At 32.0% G+C, this 25,336-nt stretch overlaps 2 protein-coding genes across 4 annotated transcripts in view; one reads left to right on the plus strand and one right to left on the minus strand.

Annotated features, from left to right (window-relative positions):
- Positions 1-5,524, minus strand: part of LOC133203983 (usherin-like) — a 72,620-nt gene extending 67,096 nt beyond the window's left edge. The window contains exon 1 of the mRNA XM_061339776.1: positions 5,517-5,524. Within this exon, the coding sequence (XP_061195760.1) occupies positions 5,517-5,524 (8 nt within the window). The remainder of the gene's footprint in view (positions 1-5,516) is intronic.
- LOC133199911 (uncharacterized) lies at positions 5,511-24,111 on the plus strand. Of its 3 annotated transcripts, none has more exons than XM_061335718.1 (5): positions 5,511-5,573; positions 8,035-8,103; positions 13,639-13,704; positions 13,828-13,893; positions 23,496-24,111. In XM_061335718.1, exons 1-5 carry the CDS (start codon positions 5,523-5,525, stop codon positions 23,580-23,582), a joined length of 339 nt encoding a protein of 112 aa, XP_061191702.1. In that variant the 5' UTR covers positions 5,511-5,522; the 3' UTR covers positions 23,583-24,111. The 3 variants fall into 3 exon arrangements, with proteins under 3 accessions (XP_061191702.1, XP_061191707.1, XP_061191713.1); XM_061335723.1 differs by having other exon boundaries at positions 23,499-24,111; XM_061335729.1 differs by lacking the exon at positions 13,639-13,704.
- Positions 24,112-25,336: the final 1,225 nt, after the last annotated feature.

A 25,336-nucleotide genomic window follows, 5' to 3' on the forward strand; every position in this document is an offset into this window, starting at 1 on the left:
ACTTCGACATATCCATGGTATTCAAGATATCAGTGTTCGAGATACCGAAGTTCAACTGTAGTTAATATAAAAAAAAAATTACATTTTTGATTACCCTTGCTTAAATTTGTGGGAAAAATTTAGAAAACAAAACTTCTGTTTATAAAATAGTAACTAAAATATGTAGGAGGGTTTTCTCTCATTTTAATCTAATTGTTAACCTTCTTCATGTAAACATGTATCAGCTTTCAAATGCACCCCCCCCATAACATATAAAATGAAAAGATCCATAATTTAGTAAGTTAGTTGATAGTCTAGACTTGAGTTGATAGTCAAGACTTTATGTAGGCAGTAGTAAGTATAAGGGTGTAACATTAACTAACATTATACCAATATACCACACAAGGATAACATTTTAAGCAATTTTTGCTATTTCTTTATTTTTTTCACGTGACCAGGATCATTATAATTATGTATAATCATGATAAATAAAATCATTATTATACTTTCATGTTAAATACTAAAATCTGATTGGTTAAGATGCATTTAACAATCTGTAATGTTACCCTCAGCGTTAGCAACACACTTGACAACGGGTAACACAACAAAATGTCACATGCGTGTAAAACATGCACGTACGGTTTGCCGTAGAATTCTCAAAACGTCAGCTGTGCGTTTGAAAGAAGCTGAGTAAACTTGACGTCAATCAAACCTCTCGTCCAATTTAACTAAATTGATAACAACAAACGACAGACGAAAAATGCTTGCGAGTGCAGAAATAACAAAACTTAAGATGATACAGATTCTTTCAGTATCAAACAAACAATAAAGAGGTTGGTAAATCTTTTTTGAAGCCTTCTTATTGAGAAAAATAGAAATGGGGAGTTTGAAAGCTTTCTAAACTTGAATGTTAAGACCATCAACAATTTTTTTTGCTGACATACTAAATCAAAAAGACATTCAATATAATAAAATAAATGGTGCCTGTTTTGGAGGGTAACAGTTGAAAGTGACACCCCTTGGAAAACCATTGTTAACCTCCGCTGCACGTCGGTTGACAATGGTTTTCCTTTAATTGGATGTCAATTTCAACTGTTACCCTCCAAAACAGGCACCATTTATATATTATATAAATTACATCATAAATTTATAAGGATAATGATAAATGTAATTGCATGGCTTACAGAAACTTTTTCTTTAAAGAGACACTGTGACGGAAAAACAGGAAAATTGACAAAAGTAGAATTTTTGCAAGACACATGCAAATTTTATTCAATTCTTGAAAGTATTAGGTTTCAGAAAATTACAGGTTTCAGAACTTAAAAGATCTACTTTTATGGAGAAAAATATTTAAGTAAAAATAATTTTAGTTTGCCTCAACATGAAAATATTGCTTCACTTCTTCCTCTTTCAGGTACGCATGCGCAGAAAAGTTGAAGAAGTTACCATGGTGTCAATTAATTCCATAGATATAGATGGTGGATAACCAAAGATTTAATCATTTTGATACAATCTTCAAAAAAGATGATCAGAACTTATTCCTCACTTTTGATTGCTCCAAATTCAATGTTGTTTACAAGTTTCATGCTAAAAATAAAAGACACATGACCTTGACATTGATAACAACCACGCCCTTCTTCCTTTTTCCGGCACTTACGTTTTGCAGTCTTTTCTTGCTTATACCGTGCAGCTGAGATCTCAAAACTTCGCCTTATTCATATTTCTCATCAATTTTTAGCTTTATGATACAATTATCTTAAACGAAACACATGCATATGATATTGACTCACTGTGTAACTTTAATCAATATCATGAAAAAAAAAATAGCAATCCTTTGTTGTTTTTTAAAAACTTTTCAAAACAAAAAGGTCACAAACTATATTACACTGTACTAGCATTAGATTCAAATCATATGAACCAATAGCTTAGGACATATATGGGTCATGCATGCTTTTTCAAAAGGTAACTATATTCCTTATTGATCTGCTTTGGTTGTTTCCTTGAGTATATCCATTTATTATTCATGTAATAATCAATCAATAGATTTTCTTTTGAAAAACAAGCTTTGGTTATTCTAGTTTGTAAGAATGTCTTTTTTAAGTAATGTAGATGATGATATTGATGGTTTATTACTTTACTTGAATATTGACATTTAGTTTGCATTGTATGTGTATTTCCATTTTAACGCTTAATCAATCCATTTCTTATTGTTACTACGTCTTTGAAAATAACTTTTGTCAAGACTTCTTTAATGGTTAATGGAAACTTATTTCGAATTTGTTTCTATTTTTTCCAATTTCACCCAATTAACATTTTAATCATAATTAAAAAAAATTGTATGTTGTTTTTGATCCTTTCTTGACCCAACCCTAACCCAAGCAGGGCTCGACATTAACGCTTGTCCACTTGCCCAGTACCAATGAAAAAAAATTACGGACAAGTGAATATTGCTGGGCACTTGTCCGATTGGACAAGTGCATTTTAATGTAAAGGAGTCTCTAAATAATGAAAAGAACAACTGTGAAAGTTAATCGGTAGTTTCAAGACGGAAGCTGTACATAAAAACCGAACTTCAATCCCTATAGGGATCGCTTATTAATTGAGTTCACATTTGATCGGGATCGAAGTTCACTAATTACATACTACTGAAAAGGCATTGAACGAATTTAAGTAACGAAGTTTGGTTCACTTGTGGACATTTATGTTGTTGTCAGGACAGAAAGCCTAAATAAAATTTCGTTTTATGTGTCTGTTGTAAATATCTATAACATCACGAATCAATCAAGCACATGTCATGTGTAATGGACTTTATTTTTAGTTTTCAAGTTGACAGTATTAGATCTTCATTGAAAAATTTTTGGACAAGTGAAGTTGAAGTTCGGACAAGTAAATGTCTTGGTCACTTGTCCGAATGGACAAGTAGGAAAAAAAGATAATGTCGATCCCTGCCAAGGGGTCATGATTTGAACATTATATTTTAGAATCTTCACCTCCTCATGAAGCTTCCACATTAGTTCAACTTTTTCTGGCTGAGTGGTTCTTGAGAATAAAATTTTAATGATTTTTCTTAAAATATTTCAATGTAAAAATTTGATCCCCTCTTGTGGCCCAATCCTAACCCAGAGGTCATGATTTGAACAATTCAGAATCTACACTTCCTCAGAAAGCTTTCACATAAGTTTCACCTTTTCTGGCCTAGTGGTTCTTGAGAAAACGTTCATCTCTAGCTGCAGATCTGTAGCTCCCTGGTCTGAAAAAAAAATGGGATGGACGACCAGAGAGCTTCAGTGCCATCCATTGAAAAAAAGAGTATATTTAGTGCGCACAAAAAGTGTGCTGTTTCTCGATTTATTTCTCCATATATATCAAAATGTTGCCAACCCTGTGTTCCTAACATATTCTTTTACTTCTTCCACAACAAAACTGTGTGTTTGACCGAATTGTATTGCCACTCAAGATGGCAGTATGGGTAGACAAAATTTTCAATGGTCTCTATTTCAGGCCCAGGAGGGCTTTTAACCAACAGTTTTGGGAAATATTTTGTTGTGGAAGTAGTGCAAAAAATATGTTTGGAACACACAGATTATAATATTCTGAGTTGGCAGTTTAAATATATGGAGAAATTAATAGAGGAACAGCGCACTTTTTGTGCGCAACAAATATACACTTTATTAAATGGGTGGCACTGTAGCTCTCTGGTCGTCCATCCTAATTTTATTTCAGACCAGCTAGCTTCAGATCTGCAGCTACTTCATTTCAACAATTTAGAATCTACTCTGGGGTTGAAATATACGGTAGCCCGACGCCCAGGGCTAGTCGTTTTAAGACTCAGGCTAGCTAATTTAAATGTAACGATAGTCCGTCAGACTAGCATAACAGAAAAAAATCTTGTTATATGATTTACTTTTGCTTTTCTACGTAGACTGGTTTCTTTCGCGGTCATTACCAAAATCCACAGGTTCGAGGCCAGTAAAATTGGCTAGGGGCCAGTAAAGTTGAAAATCAAGTAAGTCCTGCAGGATTTTTTCAAGGCCCAAATTTTAAAGCTAAAAAGCATGTTTTTTCCCCAATTTTTTGCTATAAAATTTCCAACCAATTAAAAAAATTAAAGCTGTATGACTTCATTGGTTGGTAATCTCCTTCATCTAATACAATTAGCAGTGCTGTATGACCTAAAAATGATCATCTTTTTTTTCTTAATCCGAATTTCCTCCATACCTCTGTTCATACGAAATACATGAAGATATATGCCATTACATTATTTTCATTTACTCAATCAACTAAAGAGTAAGTGTTATTTGAGTTATTTCAGATACAAAAATATATTTACACATGCATTTAAAATATTTAATACAAAAAGATATTAAATGAAAAAAAAATGATGAAGTGTGTCACTCCACTCTGGACTCAGTCAGAAGAGCTAGACTCCTGCAGATTTCTTTCATAAAACAGCACTTTAAATTGAAGATAATGATTGAACTACATGTACTTGAGGGGGCCTTCTTATTTCTCCGGGGGCCTGAATTTTTCATTGAATGACAGGTGACCTACAGGCTCAAGACGCAAAATAGTTTTGGTAAATACAGCTTTTGATTGTCAAATGAGAACTAGTTTAATTTGTTTCTGTCGCCAAAGCATTTGAAACTTTAACTTATGCTTTCATTTTGCTTAAAAAAATTGTCGGGCTAGTTAGTTTGATGTTTGGTATAGTAATTTTTTACTGATCAGTAGCCCCTGGGCTAGTGGGTTTTCCAGGAAAATTTCAACCCCTGATCTACTTGACCCAAGGATGTGGGCGATTACATTGTCATCCTCAAGAGTTGGTCGCCAGCAGACAAAATTACCAACATTCGCTAGTGGGCAAGTGGTTATTTGCAATCTTGACTGTAAAATGTAGCTGTGATGGAAATATTTCCGTATTAAAACATATATATGTTTTATGTGAATTAATTAAAATGTAATTGAGATTTTTTTTTCAGAGTAATAAATAAATTACAATTACAAGTAATTGAAAAAATGGTAAATTAAAAATTACTTCCAACTACTTTGAAAAATGTAATTTAAATAAAATTACATTCAATTACAATTACTTTTTATCAATTAAACCATCCCTGTAGAATGAAGTACACCAGGTGATCTTTCACAGAGAGTCACACAGATAAACGAAAAATTAAGGCCGGAATTACCAATGTTTCACATTTATATAACCCAGATCTATTTCCCGAATCCTGGTAGATATCCTGTTCGGCCAACTGGTTACGTTATAGAAGAAAATAACGTTTAATACACTGTTCACTATGCTTCGTATGAACTACCCTCAGATTTGTGTATCGGTTTGATAACAAGGTAAATTGGACTAGTTGTACTTTAAATATTATGGCTTAAATAATTAAAGTGCGTTTAATCTGTTCAAAGCTTGGTCCTTACTTTTGTTCGGCTGCTGGGGATGATAAAAATGAAAGCGACTTTTTGCAGCTTTTGGCCTACCGAAACATCCCGAAAGTTTGCGCATGCGCGAAATGCGGAAACCCTCTTACTTCAACATGGCTGTAAGAAGATGCGGCTTTGCACTTCGGTGTATTGTTTTTGCTGTGGTAAGCTTAGTTTTCTCCCCAGTACTTAAAATATGATAAAAATTATAAAACTTGGATGCATCTTTGATATTTTTTTGCAAACTTTAGTTAATGATTCATTGAAAAAACACAAACAATTGAGCAGTTTCTCCGTACTCTGTGAAGGTGCTTTATCAGAAATGAATGAAGTAGGCCTCATATTATCATTAAACATTATGCTTGTGCCTTATATAATTAAAATAATAAGAAATGATATTTTTTCCAATATTTAATCATATATCTGCAATTAACATCAGCTTTGTTTGGAAATCACCATTTGCCCAAGGTCATTGCTTGACATTGTATGCAACTTTGTCTCTGTCAATGTCAATAGTCGGTTCTATTAAAAAAAAATTGTTTGAATTATTCACAAAGACATTTTAAGTGTTTGAGAAAAGTGTTCTTATTATCAATACATGCTTCTATCAAGTTATTCAATGAATTCAAAATATTACCCACTGAATTTTGTATGGAAAAATTTAAAGACCAACACTTTTCAGGTCAACCAAGTGAATTTTTTAATTGGTAGAATGAGATATGATTGTGCCCCCCTCCCACCCCTAAAAAAAGGAATTATGAGAGAACTACAATTTAAAATATTTTTTTAAATGTTGTGAAAATAACATTGATTTTTTTCTGAAAGGAAGTGGGAATGGTAGGCCACTAAAAATTTGCAAGTACCCTATACCTTTTAGCCAGCTGATATCAGGATTGTACCAACTAAGTATTCCTTTTTAGAAAAATTCAGTAACATATTTAACTTAAATCCCATCCATGTGGTGCCTCCTATTTTTGTCCACGTCTTTGTAGATGTTGCATGTTATAATCATTTTGAAAGCCCTGGCATTTAGTTTTATTTTTTTAAGGCTTCATAATCAGGGATGGGGTCAATAATTACAATTGCTTTGACTTTTTCTTCAATTAAATTACAATTTAATTACATGCTTTATAAGATATAAGACATGTAATTAATTACAATTACTTTGAAAGAGTAATTAATTAATTACAAATTACATTTTTATTTTATTCAATTTTTCAAAATCCTTATGAATGATTATAGATGTACGAAACACCATTGTACAAGCTCATGCAGCCTCTGTACAAACAATACAAAAAGTAAATATGACTTTAGAAATTGTGCATCTTTATGGTGTTATAACTTTCATTTTCAAAACATTCAAGAATTACCTGTGATCAGTTAGACACTGTTTCCTCCACAAAAAACCTACATGTACACAAATTGCATGCCTTGTGAGACTTATTTAGAGTAAATGATTTAAATGAATAAACGAGTAACTGAAACTCCTCAGATTATGCTCAATTATAGATAATCTGAACTTCCTAATTTGCTTTTAATGTTGAACATTTTTATTTCTGTATAATATTTGGATGTAACTTTTTCAGATACAAATTCCAAAACTTTATTCATAAAATAATTATTGAATTGAAAGTTATACTTTTCTAAAGCTAGTGGAGCAATTTTAATTTAAATAACCACCTCTATTGTTCTTATCTTCCAAATCGTGGACTGAATGTCTCTTTTTAGGGTTGATTTGTTTTGATTGCAATTTTCAGCAGTTATCTCTAGCCAAAAAGAGAGATCTTAATGACACACACAGTCCTATTCTTTTAGAATTAATATTATTGATCAAACAAAAATGAATGAAATGTTTCATAGCTAAATAGATAGGTTGTACAAAATTGAAAATCTGTTCAATTAGGGAATAACTGTCCTCTAATTTGGTATTTGTGACTGTTAATGCAGATTTAACAGTCGCAAACTGAGTTTTACCGGCACATGTAAGCGGAGCTGGTAAAACAGATGTTTATGACCATTAAATCAGCATTAACGGCCAATCAAAATGTGTTTTACAAAACAATTGCATTAGAATTACAAATTACATCCAACTACTTCAAAAAATGTAATTATTTATGGTCAATAACAATTACTTTTTTCAATTATCCCATCCCCAGAACTTCATAATAAGAATTTCTGATTCATCTAATATTAATTTCATACTTAAGTTAGTGGTTGTTTTTTGCATTTCAGGCCTAGTGGTGATTTCAAGGAAAGGGGGGGGGATTAAATCATTTTATTTGAACCTGATAAGGACTTGAAAATGTTATAGGCAAATATGAATTTCTTTATATTTAATCTTTATAGCATATTAAACCCCATATGGGCCAAGCAATACAGTTAAATAAAAAAACAAGGAAGAATGTTCATAATATACATAACACATAAGTAATTTACTTCAATTCTTATAATGACATGTTTTAACCTTTGATAGATTGACTTACAACCAGTTGTCATAAATAATCCGAAAAAAAATTATTTTACAACCTCTGAAAGGGACAAGTTATTAGTAGGCAGCTAAAAATCGAGGCTTATTTTTAGAGTTTCCATTTCTCAATTTCCTATATTGCATTTTTTTAATTTCAGATGACAATGTATTCCATATATGGAATGATGGAGGATGGATTTGACCCTTTAGGTCAATTTGGTGTCCCAGTAAGTTGCTTCAAATTTATACAGTCAGACAAGACATATATATTTAAATATGCATTCCAAACTTTTTAGGTCACCTGAGTAACTCAGGTGACCTATTGCTATTTGTTTTCGTCCGTCGTCGTGCATCCTCAGTTGTCCGTTGTGCTTCATCTGTCTTGTGTTAACATTTGAATATTTTCAGCTTCTTCTCTGAAACCGCTGAACCAATTTCAGCCAATTTTAGCATATGGCATCTATGGGTGAAGGGGAACAAATTTGTGAATTTCATGGTTTCTGCCCCCCTGGGGCCTGAGAGTGGGGCAAAAATCATCATTAAATTAATGCAATCTTTTAGAATCTTCTTCTTTACTCCTGAACGTCAAGTAGTCAAACTGTTGGCATGATTGTAATAAGCATTGAGCCTCTACCAAAATTGTGAAATTCATGGCCCCTGGGTCAGGGGTTCTGGCACTAGGGCGGGGCTCTAATAATTATACAATTCTTTGAAAAACTTCTCCTCTGCTCCTGGGTAAGCAAATGAACTAAGTACATAGTTATGATGAGGAAGAGTGCCTCCTTTCAAAATTGTGAATTTCATGGCCCCTGGGACAGGGGTTCTGGTGCTAGGGCGGGGCTGTAATGATTATATAGTGAAAATGCATTAATTCTTTGAAAATCTTCTCTGCTCCTGGGTATTTAGCAAATGAACTAAGTACATAGTTATGATGAGAAAGGGTGCCTCTCTAAAATTGTGAATTTCATGGCCCCAGGGTCAAGGGTTCTTGTGCTTGGGTGGGAGTCTATTGATTAATTAGCAAAAATGCATTAATGCTTTGAAAATCTTTTCCTCTGCCCCTGAGTACTAAGCAAACAAACTAAATGGAATAATATCAGTGTAAATGTATTAAATAAAATTATGAGTAAATGTGCCTTTTCTTTGCTTCTGAGTATCTAGGAGGCAAAAAGAGTACACAATTGTAATAAGTGAAGCAAACGAGAGTTACTCTCCTTTGCTAGATGTTGTTAATCAAGAAATCCTTGTATATAATTTAATTAACAGGTTATTTGATTGAATGAGAATACAAGAAAGAATGTTATATATTTAGAAACGAAATAAAAATTAATGTTTGGTTTAAATGAGTAAAGCATTCTCAAAGTCAGATTCTTGCCTGGAAAGCAATATAAAAGATTGACATAAAGATTATTTATATATATTTAGCAAAAATTGTAATTGTACATAGTATGTTTACACTGTGGTGTTCTGTTTGACAGTAGATGAGTTGTTGTCACTGGTAGAGTCATGGTTGACAAGAGACTTGACGAAGTTGTTTTATACTTTATCAAAGTTAATAAAAAATCACAGAGAGTCAGGGTGACTTATTGTAATTTGTGACAGTGGCAAATAGCCATGTTGTATAACCAAGTCTATATGTACTGAATTGTATCACTAAGCAAGTGACAAAAACATATCTGTATATATTGAATACCTTACACAATAGGCAAGTGTTCATTATATATGAAACTACGAAGTGTCGCGTTTGATCTGATGATCCGCGCCTGTCAACGAGACGTGATATGGCCCTTCTGATCAAGTTACTGTTATAATGATAAATTTATTATATACCCCTTTACAACTAGCAAAATATAATAAAAGGAAACTTTTTGGATCAATTCCATAACTTTTATCCATTGAACAAACCATTTTGTCAAGAAACTTTTAGATGCTCGAGAATAAAAACGTCATTTATCTGTGTACATGTACTACGTCATCAGTTTCAGAGAGGGGTGATATATATGGATTCAGAAAACCACAGTGTGGTGATCCGGAACATCGGATCGTCACGTGATTGCATAAATTCAACAATAATTTAAACTGAGTGACAAATATTTGGGTATATAATAAGTACTGTTATTTGTATATTTTGCATTGTATGATCCTAAGAAGATCACTCGGGTCTATCACGTTACAATAAGCAAGGGTAATTTTACCAGATTTTCAAAATTCTTGGGCAACATTGCTTCATCTATTAGTTAATTTTGTTTTATACTTTTATGGACCCTTTACAGTCTTGTATTATACTCAAGTGACCATTAAGGCCCTTGGGCCTCTTGTTTCCTTTATATAAAGAAACTACATTTCATGTTTTGATGCAATTCAAACTTGATGTGACATTATTAATATACTAGTATACAAGTTGACAATAATAGTAGAAATCTGAGAAAACAACTTTCTTTTGTTTTTTAAAGACTTCTTTGCATCAATGTGCATACTGTTTTGGCTTTATATGAACCATATGTCATATATCTAGTTCTCCCTTGAATCAGAAATGATGATATAAATATTTTAAGATTGATTAAGAGTTGAAAAGGTTGTGCATCTTAAAATTGACTAGTAAGCTCTGTGGTTGAATTAGCTATACCAGTTTAGCTTATTTTGCTACTCAAAGCACATTGATTAACTATTTTTAATCATACTGTTTTCTGAAATGTGCAGTTTTTTCAACATGGATACAAGTCATACATTTTCAGCTTCTTAAAACAATGCATGAAAAAAAAACTGCTTTTCAAATACTGTAACTCTTTCCAAGTACTTGTGATCATAAGTTTTTAGCTCACTTGAGTTTTTCTGGTTTTCTGATCACATTTTGTCTGTCATCCATCTGTCCGTCTGTAAACTTTTCACATTTTTGTCTTCTTCACTAGAACCACTGGGCCAATTTTAACCAACCTTGCCACAAAGCATCTTCAGGTAAAGGGGATTCAAGATTGTTCAAATGAAGGGTCACACCTACTTTCAAGGGGGGATAATCAAGAACTACTGAAAATTTGGTGATATCATTTCAAAAAAGTCTTTTCAAGAACCACTGACTGGTCCCAAAAAGTTGAAACTTTCTTTTACATAGACTTAGTGTAGATTCAATTTTGTTCAAATTATTACCCACTGGGGTAGGGTGGGGCCACATATGGGGATCCAAAGATTTACATAGAAAAATGCAGGGGAATTTTTCCATCATAAATCTTCTCAAGAACAGCAATGGCATTATTGTCCCCCGTTTTCGCAAAAGGGATCTTGGGGACATTAAATCTCATTTGTCTGTCAGTCTGTCTGTTTGTCAGTCTGTCCATCTGTCATAATATTGAATAAATTTAACCTTGATCATAACTTTTGAATAATAAGAGATAGGGCTTTCATATTTCACATGTACATAACCTGTAAGAACTTTCTAAATATACAATGATCTTTGAACCCATGCCCATGACCTTGAAGTTTGACCTACTTTTCAAAAAATTTAACATTATTTTAAATTGATCATTTTGAAAGAGAAAAGATAGGGCATTCATATTATACATGTATATTACCTGTGACAAGATCTTTCTAAATATATCATGACTTTTGACTCTGTGACATTGACCTTGAAGTTTAACCTATTTTTCAAAAATGTTATATTTCTTAATAACTTTTGATTGAGAAGAGATAGGACTTTCATATTTGATATGTACGTTATCTGTAACAATATGTTTCCATGCATGCTATGATTCTTTACCCCTTGACCTTGATGTTTTACCTCATTTTCAAAAATTTTAACTTTGGTGATTACTTTTGAATGACATATAATAGGGCGTGCATATTTGAAACAATATGTCATAAATAATGGTATCCCATCCACTAGGACACAGAAAGTAGGGGACCACAATTCTTTGAATTTGCTTGTTAGTCATTTTGATATGGAAACATATAGTGTAGATTCAAGTTTTTTATGCCCTGCCATGAAATAGTGTTTGTCATGTCTGACTTCAATTAAATGTCATATGCTGATACATACTGATGTAAGCTTTTCAACTGCATCAATCTTTTAGACCTTGACCTTTCCTTTGACCTTGACCTCTCTTTTCTTAAATAAGTGTTAAGCTCAGATTTAAATAAATCATTCAAGATATTTTTATCAAACCTAGTATGCTGACATGTATTAGTGAGAGCTATTCAACTGCATCGAAAACTTTCCACCTTGCACTTTCCTGTGACCTTAGACCTACCTTCTCTTCAAATTGTATTTTGCTTAGTTTTAAAGAAACAATCTAAGATATTTTATGTAAGCATGCACTTATACATAATTTGGTGAGAATTTATCATCTATATCCAATTTTTTTTTAGATTTTAGTTTCAATTTTAAAGAAACTATAGCTATTCAAGATATTCTCATCAAACTTCATACATTTGGCGGGGCATTTATGTCCTATGGACATATTTCTAGTTTTCAAATCATGACCTCTGAGGATAGGGTCAGGCCACAATAAGGGATCAAAGTTTTATATAGGAATAAAAGGGAAAAAAAATCTTCAAAATTCTTCTTTTCAACATGTTCAAGAACAACAAAAGCATGATTAAAATGAAAACATTCTCAAGAAGTATAGATTCAAGTTTTTACAAATCATGACCCCATGGGTTAGGGAGGGGCCATTTTTTTCCTGCCCCTATTTGCCATCCACATGGAAATGCAAATTTTAAAACCATTTTATACATCTACAGGACAAAATCAATCATCTTCCAAATGATCATGATTTAAGGCTAATGCATAAAATAGAAGGGAGGTTCTGGAAACCAGGGTATTTAAACATGTTAAATATTTTTAAAAAAAATTTGACCCCCATTTGACCCCTAGGGTGAAAATGAAAATTCCGAAACCTTACTGCACATCTACATGACACCACTAACCATCTCCCAAAAGATGATTAGGCTACTGTGTAAAATGTAAGAGGAGTTTAAGAAAGAAGAGTGTGACAGACGGACGGACGGACGGACAGACATGAGTAACAACAATATACCGAACTTTCTTTAGAAAGTGCGGGTATAATTAAACACATCACAGGTCAATATTGTCTTTTAAAATTAAATTTCATGTCTTTTCATGCACAACTCAAGTGGTATTTTATGAAAGTCCATATTTAAAACAGAGAATTTCATGAAATGCTTGTTTTGTATTAACACAGAAACTGATTACAGTGACAAAACGAAGAAATTTCAGAATTCCCAATTTTTTTTTTTCTTCCAAAACAAAAAAAAACTTTAGGATCGGGTGCAAAAAAATGGGTCGGTCGGGTAGCAGGAAACAAGACTATTTTTAATATTTTTGGCCTTATGGAAGTCTATCAACTTGTATATTTCCAGCCTAAATAATAAAAATGCCAGGGTAAAAAAACTTTCAAATAATCTCAGTCACATACAATACCATAACCAAATTCTTTCCATTTTGCCTCAGTCAATATTGATAATTTTCTGGTGAATAACCAAAGATATTAACCATATAAAAAGTCCATAATTGTAATATTTTTAGTGGTACATAAAACTACAATCTTTGTTCTGAATATGGTGACAATTCAGACATAAATGCCCTCTGGTTTCTGAAGCAGAAACTCATATAACTTTGGTAACTGTTAAATTCATTCTTTAAAATTAGGCTAAAGACAGGTTATAATGTAGAAATAAGCAATGATAAACTATGAAAAATTATATCTGATTGAATTTCTAAGTTTTCATGCATCAGTACTCGATTTTAGGAACCAGTCAGAATACACATACCTGGACAGCCGGAAACAGAAGAGATACCTCCCATTCAGAATTCAGTAAGTTTTGAAAAGTTGCTTTTGTTTTTTATTTTATTACAAATTAATTTTGGGGTGATAAACTACCAAGAATTAATATTTTTGTGAATTTCTAAGTTTTCATGCATCAGTACTCGATTTTAGGAACCAGTCAGAATACACATACCTGGACAGCCGGAACCAGAAGAGATAGCTCCCATTCAGAATTCAGTAAGTTTTGAAAAGTTGCTTTTGTTTCTATGCCCTGCCATGAATATAGACAGGGCACATAGTGTTTGTCATGTCTGTCTTCCATCCTTATGTCTTTCTGTCACTATGCATTTAGCTCAGTTTCAAAGAATTTATTTAAGATACCTTTTCAAACTTCATACACTGATATATTGATAAAAGCCATTTTGGTTCATCAGCAGTTTCTGTCCTTGATACAAATTGATGACAACAATTCAACTTCATCAACATTTTTTGACCTTGACATTTACTTTGACCTCACTTTTCTTAAAGATATACACGCTATAACTTGCGTCAGATAAAAATAAAGTTGTTATTTATTTTGTTTGCCAAATAAAGTTACGAAAATACTGTAAATTAAACAATTAAAAATGAACGTGTTATAAAGATCTCAAATTATAATTATTTATTGTCCTACTAGCAAAGCAATGCCTCTATATTTAAAATCATGCATCACGTGACACTGTCGCTACTTTTAGAACGATAAACAAAAATGGCGTCAAGAAAACGAGGTAGGCTGTTTGGTATACAAATAACTTTTGAAATGGATGACACATGTGTAATGCTTAAAGATACTTATCCTTTAAAACAACTAGTATTAACCATCTACTCTGTAATGACAGATATTGACCTTTTACTCATGATTGTAGTCAAAATGCAACGTAGCTCGTCGTCTATGATTTCCCGCAGACATGCGTGTCTATATACTGTTTACGCACTTCTTTCATCAATATTCATGAAAAGGCTGAATTCTTAATTGCAGATCTTGCTTAATTGTTTTGTAATTATAATGACTTACTTAGTAAATCTTTGTGTAAAGTATTATTTTTTATTACACACTATGTTTCTCAAGTCATTTAATCATTTTGTTTCACTTATAAAAAAAGGTTGCATTTATATAGCATGTATATCTTTAAATTAGGGAATAACTATAATCTCATTTGGTACTTGCAACTGTTAATGCTGACTTAATGGTCTCAAATATCCTTTTTACTGACTCAGCTCTCAGTTAAAAAAAAACCAAACTAAAATCTTATCAAATCTGTATGCTTATACTGTATATAAACTAGATGAGAGCTGTTTAACTGCATTAACATTTTTTGACCTTGAACTTTCCTTTGATCATGACCTCACCTTTCTCAAATTTGTTTTCTGCTCAAAAAAACTATCCCAGATATTTTTTATGCAAGTTTTTGCACTGATACAATATTTGGTGAGAATATATCAACTATGTTCATTTTATTTATCCTGAACTTCCCAATGACCTTTGACTTGACTTTTTATTGTGTATTAAACTAACTTATAAAGAAACCATTATGGTATTTTCAACAAAGTCTTGCACTAATACAAATTTTCATGTTGCATTATTAATAAACCCTGGGCGAGGCATTTATGTCCTATCAACATATTTCCAGTTTTATCTAATCACAAATTAAAGTGTCATGAAATATGCCTATGTGACAATTAATTGTGTGTGATTGACACACCAATAACTCACACAAAACCTGAAATATTCCTTAATTATACTACATGAGAAATGATTACTTAATTTATTCTAATTTCTAAACCAACAACTAGCAATTTTTTTTTAAATTGCTTTTTTTCGAACAAGAGAAAATATCTCAATTTTGTTTCTTATGTTTTTTTTTTCCTTTTTTATTTATTATTTTTTACAAATTACTTGAGCTGTGTTAAAGCAACTTCCTAAAAAATAAGTACTAATTAAACCAGTAAATATGGGTAGTGTTTCGGCAGTCTATGACATGGGTTCAATTCCCATCGCTACCAGGCAGCTAGTTACTTTTCAATATTTAACTTTAAGTTACAATTTTATGCATGATTTTATCGATAAAGTGGTGATGGCTACTAATATGTTTAGGACTTCCTATATTTAGAATTATTTGTTTTATACTTAGTCGTTTGCTAGGGGATATAATACACACAAGCTAGATAAATATACAGTATTTCACTGAAGCTTTTGATTTTTTTATTGTAGCATAATTTTACTCTACCAACTATAGTTTTACTCTTCTTTTGCCTTTCATTCAACTGCTTTATCAGTCAAGGGCACAATGGAAACAAGTTACTGTAAAAGTATTAAATGCTATAATTTTGGGTTATCTGCCCCTGATTTTGGTTTTTAGCTCACCTGAGCAGAGGGCTCAAATGGGCATTTATGACCACAATTTGCCCTGCTTTCTTCAGCCTATCTGTCAACGTTTCACATTTTTAACTTTTGATGAAAAACAACTTAGCCATTTTCAACCAAATTTAATCAGAGCATCCTTGGATAAAAGGAATTAAAATTTTGGGCCATCATCATCACTTCCAAAGGGATATATATATATATAAGAATTTGTGAAAAATTAATGACATCTTTTAAAAATCTTCTTTAAGAATCAAAGGGTCAAAAGATTTGAAACTAGTGATGGGAAAGTGGAAAAAATCAGATTATAATCGGTTATAATCAATTTTTTTAACTTTAATGAAATAAATATAAAAAACTTATAATTATTCAGATTTTTAAGTTCAGACTTTTACAAAAAAAATCATTTAAATATAACATTCAAAAATGTTTATTAATTTTTGGTTTAAATCAGTGGATATTATTATTTCTTTACTTTAAAAAAATCTCTAAAATATATTGAATGAGATTTTATACAATTATTTTTTTAAAAAAAAATCTCATTATATATATTGAATGGGAATATTACTGATATTTGTCCAACCTTGCATTACATGTATTTATTTCTTGGAATTACAAGTTTTAAAAGCAGTTATCCAGAAATTGAACTTGTATTCCTGATTATACTTATGTTTACAGATGCCTTGTACTAAAAGGGCTTTCTCGTGTATAGTAAAACCTTGTAATAGGTCAATTTTCTGATATATATTCAATCATGGTGTAAAAATATCAATGTGGAATGGATACCTTCAATATTTTGAATATTCAAAATTTCTTAAAACTCTTTGCACTTGGATATGGTAATAAGTATTGCAATAATATTTTATGTTCTTGATGTCAGTGACATTTATTTTGTATTCAATTAGTCACATCCAAGAGCTCCTAACAACCGACAATCAGCCCATCACTAGTTAAAACTTATTTGATTTCAAGCTTTACTTAATAGTGTAGAATGAAATAACTAATTGACAGGGTAGTGTGAGGCCACATTATGTGATTTAAGATTTACATAATAAATATATAAGGAAAAATCGGCCTATGAAGAATAGCAGAACCATAGGGATTCGGGGGAGACTTGTAGCCTCTCAATTGATTTTTGGCAAACTGTATGGGATAATGTGTGATAACTGTATATGTATGTATTGTTTAGGAAATTGAGCCTCTTTTGATTCAATTTTGGCAGACATTTATTTTGATAAAGAAATAAAAGCTTCCATGTTTCAAAATTGTTACAGATTGCAGATCCAGTTCATTCCGTAATTGACCAAATCATTAATAATGAAATGCAACTTCAAATGGTAGATGATTTTGATTTAGAAATTACACGTCAAAATGAATATTTAGGAGTTTTTGGGCTTTTCAGGCAACCTATCATAGGGGATGGAAATTGTTTATTTAGAGCAATAAGTTTATCATTGTTTGGAGATCAAGACCACCACCTCGAACTTAGAGAAACAGCTATCAATGAAATTCAACAAAATTTAAATGAATTTAGGATGTCTTTCTATCATGATAGTGATAATATGCCAATGACTGACCAAGAAATTGAAATAGAATTAAATAATTTGAGGCAGTTTGGGACATATGCTGGTCAGGAATGCATTTTAGCTTTGTCAAGACACTTTCACATTAACATTTTGGTAACATTTGGTGGTGATATAGATAATCCAAATGTGGTCACTCATGAACACAACTTTGGTCAATCAGATTCGCAAATTCACCTGGTTTGGACAAGATTTGGGGGTGGGCATTATGAAAGTGTTTTAGAAAATCCTGCATTGCATATTAATGAACAATCGCAAAATGACTTATCTAAATCTAAACCATCTAGTAAATATGTATGGAAAGAAAATATGTATTGTAGGAAATATGACTTGTATAATCTGGTAAATCAAAAGACACAGCAGTCAGGTGATTACATAAAAAATATACATTCTTATGGAAAAGAAAAAGAACCTGAAGTCAGTGAAAAAAATCAGTGTAGTCAATGTAAAAAAAAATTCTATGATAGGTCAACTTTACTTAGACATAAAAAAAAAGTGCATGAAAAAGAGAGTAAAAATCATGAAAATAGGGTGTCATGTTTTGTACCATCATGTGATTTAAATTTTTTTCATATAGAGAACCTAATTGAACATTTGATCAATGCGCACAGTGCCGATATTGAAATTGAAAATTTGGAATTTGAGAATATGGGGGCTTTTGATAAATTTAAGGAGGAGGAATCTTTACAAAAAAATACAAGGTTTGTTCTACACAGATCAATTAAAACAAATAAAGATGGCAGCAAAAATTTCATTTTAATTTGTCATAGAGATGGTAAAAAAAGATGTATAGATAAAACCGGAAAAAGAAGAAATAACAAGAAAGGTTCGTGTAAAATAGAAGGTCTTTGTTTGTCAAGAATGTCGGTATCTGTTGGGATAGATGGAACTGTCAAAGTAAAGTATATCAAATCGCATTCCCACTCCCTTGATTTTGGTCAAAGTAAATTTCTTCCCATTCCCGAAAATATAAAAAGTGAAATAAGTACAATGTTGGCCTTGAAAATTCCTATTAGTAATATTCTTGATAAAATAAGAGAAAATTTTTGTGATAGGGATAATCGTGAGGACATGAAAGGAATTAAACATTATCACTTAATTGATAGGAAGACAATTCACAATATTAAACAGAAAATAGTCGATTCTTCGGTCATTAAGCACAGTGATGATGCCACATCAACATTTTTGCGTGTAGAATCTCTTAGGAAAGAAAAATTTGATCCAGTTTTAATTTATAAACAACAAGATGTAGTGGACCAAACATTAGGACTTGATAAAGGGGATTTCATGTTGGCAATTATGACAAAACAACAACTTACCATGTATGAAAAATTTGCCCCCATTATTCTTTGTATGGATTCAACCCACAAAACCAATATTTATTCTTTTAAATTAATAACACTGTTAGTTCCAGATGAATTTAGAAATGGTTATCCCGTGGCATTTTGTATTTCAAACAAAGAAGATGAGAAAGCAATTAGCATTTTTCTTCAGTCAGTAAAAAACAGATCACCTCAGACAAAAGTAAAAATTATAATGACCGATGACGATAATTCAGGGTGGAATGCAGCTCAAAAGGTATATGGGCCTGATTTAAAACAATTTCTATGTATTTGGCATGTTCATAGAAATTGGAGGCGAAGAATCCAGCAACACATCAAAGAAAGTCAACTTCAAACTGAGATTTATTACCTATTATGTTCAGCTTTACAAACCAAATCGGAAAATTATTTTAATCAATATATACAAGGTTTAGTTAGGAAGTTAGGGGAGGTCAGCCCAGCTTTTTTGAAATATTTTCAGGATTTTTACCTTTGTAGAAAGGAAAAGTGGGCTATGTGTTTTCGAACTGCAGAATACTACAATGTAGACACAAATATGTTTCTTGAAAGCTTTCACAATCAGTTGAAAAATATTTATTTTGAAGGAAAACGAAATCGCAGAGTAGATGTGCTTGTAGAAACATTACTCCAGATTGAAAATAACCTCTTTTTCAAACATTTCACAAAGAAAACCTACAATTTACCATCAAAAGAAGATATTAAAGTTAATGACCGTCATGAAAATAGTTACAGCATTTCAGATTCAGATGTTTCACAAGTAAATGAAAAAACTTTTATGATAATCTCAAAAAATGGTATTTATACAATAGAAATTCATTTCCAAACCTGCCCAGAATCACAATGTGCAGTCAAATGCAAGAAAATTCCATGCATAAATTTATGTCGCCATCTCTTAATGTGCAACTGTCCTGACTATAGTCAAGGAAACATATGCAAGCACACTCATAAAGTATTTTGTATCATTAACAGAAATAAAGAAACAGACATAGAAGGTCATCAGATACCAACTAGTAATGTCCAAGATAAGGTCCAAATTGTTAGTGCATCAATTACTTCACAATCCAAAATGACCAAAATCAAAGAAATTCAAGACAAATTAAAGATAATATCAGATCAGGTCCAAAATGACAAATCTGTTCAAGATCATAGGCTAGACAATGTGCTTCTTGCTTTGAACCATATCATATCTGCAAATGAGGGTTGCAAAAAAATATCAAGGTCATTCCTCCAGTTCTCAAAAACTGAAAAAATAACATCAAATGCCATTAATGAGAAACAACCAAGATTTAGGCGTACAGAAAAAACAGCTGGTAGAAAAAGAAAAGCACCTTTACGAAAACCATCTGAGGGTGAAAAAATAAAACTTTTAGAGAATTTGCAACAAAACCAGGATTTTGAAGGTGAAAACTCCATCTCTGATATGCAGAACTCAGATTCTGATCAAACATCAAGTAGAGATAATGAACAAGGTGCAAATTTACAAACATCTGAGTTAGGGCCATCTGTTGCCCCATATCCCCCACTAAGATTAGTTCATCCTTCTCAGCCAGCAAACTTACCCATACAAACAACTGAACCCTTATTCAATGTTTTTCAACAACATGGTCTACCCTCGACATACAGAATACCCCCATCTTTGTATGGTAGAAGAATAACAGTTATCCAGAATAACCGAAAACAAGATATAATATTTCATGTTCCATCAGAAAAACCAGATGAAAGTCTTTGAGTGTACTCATTTTTTTTTTACCATAAACAACCAATTTGCATATGATTTGAATGTCAAGCAACTTGCATAGAAAATTCTACCTAACTGACAAACTTGCATAAGTGTGTAAACCTCCTCTTCTTCCATACTTTACCGTTTTCAAAGATATCATTTGCAATTCAAAAATGTAGATCTGTTGGGTCATTATTTCATAGTTGCATGTAAATTACAAATTGGTAAAGGGTTATGATTTTTTTTAATTCATTTTAAGTTTTAAAAGTTAGGATTTAGGTTATTACTTTTTTGGACATATCTAGTTGACAGCTGTAACTGGCATAAAGTCAGTCCAGTAGCAGATTGGCAATGGTAGATGGGCATTTCCAGCTTTGCCCTAGGCCAGTGTCTAGTTGCAGTTTGTCAGCTATCTAAAAGAAGAATACTGGGATGGGAGCAGGTGTGTAAGAGAGAATTTAACTAAGTAACATATTTATCTTGTTTATGATGGCTTTTATTTCCATTTTAATTTTTAAAAGTTAGGATTTAGGTTATTACTTTTTGGACATATCTAGTTGACAGCTGTAACTGGCATAAAGTCAGTCCAGTAGCAGATTGGCAATGGTAGATGGGCATTTCCAGCTTTGCCCTAGGCCAGTGTCTAGTTGCAGTTTGTCAGCTATCTAAAAGAAGAATACTGGGATGGGAGCAGGTGTGTAAGAGAGTGTCTAGTTGTAGTTTGTTAGGTCAGCAGTTAACTTCTAGCAGCATATTAGGAACATTACTCAGATTTTTATTATTGTAAGACTGGTCAGCATTTCAGATCTGTGACTAAGTTGTACACCACAGTCAGTCTGACTAAAGCCAGTCCCTACTATTTCACTTTGTTCGTAGAAGGAATGGAAATAGTAGGGGCTGGCTTTAGTCAGACCGACACCACAGTAACGGAAACATGATTACGGATACATATCTTCATCAAATCATATACCATAAGTTGTAAATTAGCATTTCATTATGTAGGAGAATAAGTATAAAGATGATTGTTTCTTGCAGTTTTATTTTTATTACACATTTCCTTGAGAATTTTAAGGAGTATCAACTCATATTCATTGATTATATTTACAGCTTAATTTGGATAAATTTAAAATTCTAGAACACAAATTTCTAATAATTCATTTATTTAAAAGAATTATAAAATAATTTGAGTTCTTACTCCTTGTTTCGTTATTGTTACCAAGATTTATTCTTTACTTGTTCTTCAGGCCCATTTTGAAGTTTAACTGAAATTGAATGCTTGATAATTTAGTTAAAGAGCATTTTCCATATTATGAGATTAGTCACTGAAAACATAATCTTTTATTTAATAATTTTCTGTTAAAATGATAACATAATTTTCTTTAAATAAGAATCATGATTTTTATTAGCTCACCTCAACGAAGTTGGGGGAGCTTATGTAATACCCTCGGCGTTGGTGTCCCAGGTTAAAGTTTGTGGAGCAGTTTTCTTTTTAAGTACTTCTATGCCCTATATTAATCAGAGATGCATTGAGGATGCTTCTAATGTGTTTCATTGTACCAGTCAAGGTTTCAGATGCTGCAATTTCAGCTGAAGAATGACCAGGTTAATGTTTTTGGAGCAGGTCAAAGTTTTTGGAGTAGGTTAAAGTTTTTGGAGCATGTCTCATTTCAAAGTAGCTACAGGCCCTTTAATGTTGACCAGACTTGCATGGATGATAATCTAAGGATGCACACTACTGTACTTGCTGGATCTGACCTACATTTTCCAGATGAGTGACCAGGTTAAAGTTTTTTGAGCAGATCTCATTTCCAAGTAACTACCAGTATAAGGCTTATCTGAACCACACTTGCATGGATGAAGCATCAAGGGACGAACACTCTCAAACTTGCTTTAGATGACTGGATTTTCTGGATGAGTGAATAGTTTAAAGTGTTTAGATAAGTCCATTCCCAAGTAACTGCAAGCCCCATCAGATCAAAATTGCATAAATGTTTCATCTAGGGGTGCACACTATTACATTATTACTTTAGTTTGGGACTTTGCCTTACTTAAAGAAAACATCATTGCGGTGAGCTCTGTAATCTCTGATTACCTCTGTTCTACTTTTAAAATAAATGACATTGATATTTATTAAATTTTTGATTTTTGAATACCCAAAGAAAAAAAAAAAAAAGAAAGAAAAAAAACAAAAAACAAAAACAAACTAAACAAAGCTAACGCTGTCAAAATATACTTTACCAAATAATATATAAAAAATAGAGGGTTAGTTCCAATGTAAGTCAATATCATACATCTTTATCAAAAAGAGCATATGATAATTTTCCAATGCATTGGTTTTTCTTAGCGTTAGTTTTGTTTTATTTTATGGGCCGAAACTTTCCTGGTGGTTTTAAAATGTGAAAAATTTTGTTTTGGTAAAAATTTTAAAGTAATATTAAATGATTCTTTTAATACACCAGGAAGGTATCAGGGAAATACATATCAATTTTATTTTAAACTTCATCAGATTGATCTCTTCCCTGACTGATGAGGCCCAAAGAGACAATCTGATGAATTGAACAAATGTGTGGCAGTCAGGCAGATTCATTTGCTGGTAAGCAGATACATGTTGCATGCCATGGTTGGTAAAGCACCTGATTACTTATTTTAAGGGTGGAGGGAGGGGGGGGGGGGTGTTCAAATTCTGGTCAAGTCTGTCACATTTTCTCTTTTATTGTTACATTTGCAAAGTATGCTGTGTATTTGTTTAAAAACCACAACTGTCTGTGTCAATTCTTTTATGTATTTTAAAGCAGATTTCTTCTGGCTACTTAGAGTACCGTATGAGGCCCAATTCAGTGCTTAGTCCATTGTATGATGATATATTGTACGAGTTCTAGTCAGTCCTCCAGCTTGCAGAAGAGATAACTGGTGGCATGCAGTGTGAATGACAAACCCCTCAAAGAACAGTCATATTGTACATGAAATTGATTATTCTGGCTGAGATCTTTGAATTCTTTCATTTTCTGCAATGATTTGTCTATACTATAATATGTAATATTAGGTATGTTTTAAGCATTTAACATGTTTAATACCTTGATTTTGCTAAAGTTTAGGACTTTCTGTGAGAAAAAAAATTTATGAAATCAAATCCTTTGAATGACATCCTTTTTATGACTATGAAATCTGTATTTTAATTTTTTGATCTGTGTGTTTTTTGCGGATTGGTAGGTAGGATTTTGAAGGATGGGTGGAAGGTAAACATAGAAAAAACTTGGAATGGCCTTATCATTATAAAAATCAATTATGACAAAAAGTGTCAATATCACTTACTGTAAACCAATTTTCGAAACCAGTTTCGCGACCTTTTTTTACTCAGTTATATTTCCTGTCGCGATGTGTGTAAAATAAAAAAATCATTACTTTTTACCATCTGTGTCTTTTTTTTTTCTATACAACCACTGCTTACTTTGACTGAAAACAGGTTCCCCAATAAATGAAACTATAATACTCAGTCATTACCCAAATATGACCATGTGCATTCCAACTTCTTTAAAAGCATCGTGAAGTCATCTATAGAAAGTTATTTGCCATGCTAACATAGTTTCAACTGCATAGATGGCCTAAATTTGTTGGAAAATAGCTCATATTGGAGGTCAAATTAAAAATGTATTTTGCAGAATAAACAAAATACATGACAACTTTCTTGAAACACAAGCAATTTCTGGGCTTAGGTCAAAAACACAGAGGCAAGCCACTCTTATCCTTGGCTAAATATTGCTTACATGTATATCACAGTAAATATGTATCTTACTTACATAACTGAGGCTATTACTCATAAGAGTAAGCATAGTATTAAATGATGATGGATCATGCATTCAACATACAGGGTGTTTCAGAAAACATGCAACTATTTCAAACTACTGAATTTCTCTATGATTTCAATCAATACCAGCCAACAACCTATCATTTTGAAAGGTATAATTTCAAGATTTATTTTTAAGAAAATGAAAATGAAAACAATCCCTCAAATAATTAATGAGTTACAAAAGAATTAAGAGAAGTTGTAAAATGTCATTTTGTTACAAAATATGCTTTAAATGGTGTTCCTTTTGTTGAATAAATAAATCTAATTATCTGATGTTAGATATTTCCTATAAGGCCATTCCAAGTTTTTTCTATGTTTAGCGTCCACGTGCGCCTAGGTTTTTGACACCTTATATCAGAAAAAACAAACAAAATCAGGATACCTGAAACTGATTATTCTAGTCAAAATCTTTGAATTCTGTCAATTTTTGAAATATTTGTCTACAATATGTCATGTTAGGTAAACTTTAAGCATTTAATATTCTGATTTTGCTTAAGAATAGATCTTTCTACGAGAAAATAGATTAATGAAATCAAATCCTATAATTGACCTTATTTTTATGATTATATATTCTTTGTTTTATTTTTTCTTTTGTGTGTTTTTTGCAAATAGGTAGGTAGGTTTTTAAAAGATGGGTGGACGCTAAACAGAGAAAAAACTTGGAATGGCCTAACTATAGCACAGGATTTCTGTGTAATCAGCTTTTAATTTATGGCCAAATTTTCTGTAGTCTGAGGTCCTATTTTATAAACGGTGTCCTTCAAATGTCCTTGGAAATAAAAGTAA

This window comes from Saccostrea echinata, unplaced genomic scaffold (genome assembly GCF_033153115.1).
Source record: "Saccostrea echinata isolate AGI-Se365-2 ecotype Australia unplaced genomic scaffold, CSIRO_AGI_Sech_v1 ptg000002l, whole genome shotgun sequence".
NCBI classification, from domain to species: domain Eukaryota; kingdom Metazoa; phylum Mollusca; class Bivalvia; order Ostreida; family Ostreidae; genus Saccostrea; species Saccostrea echinata.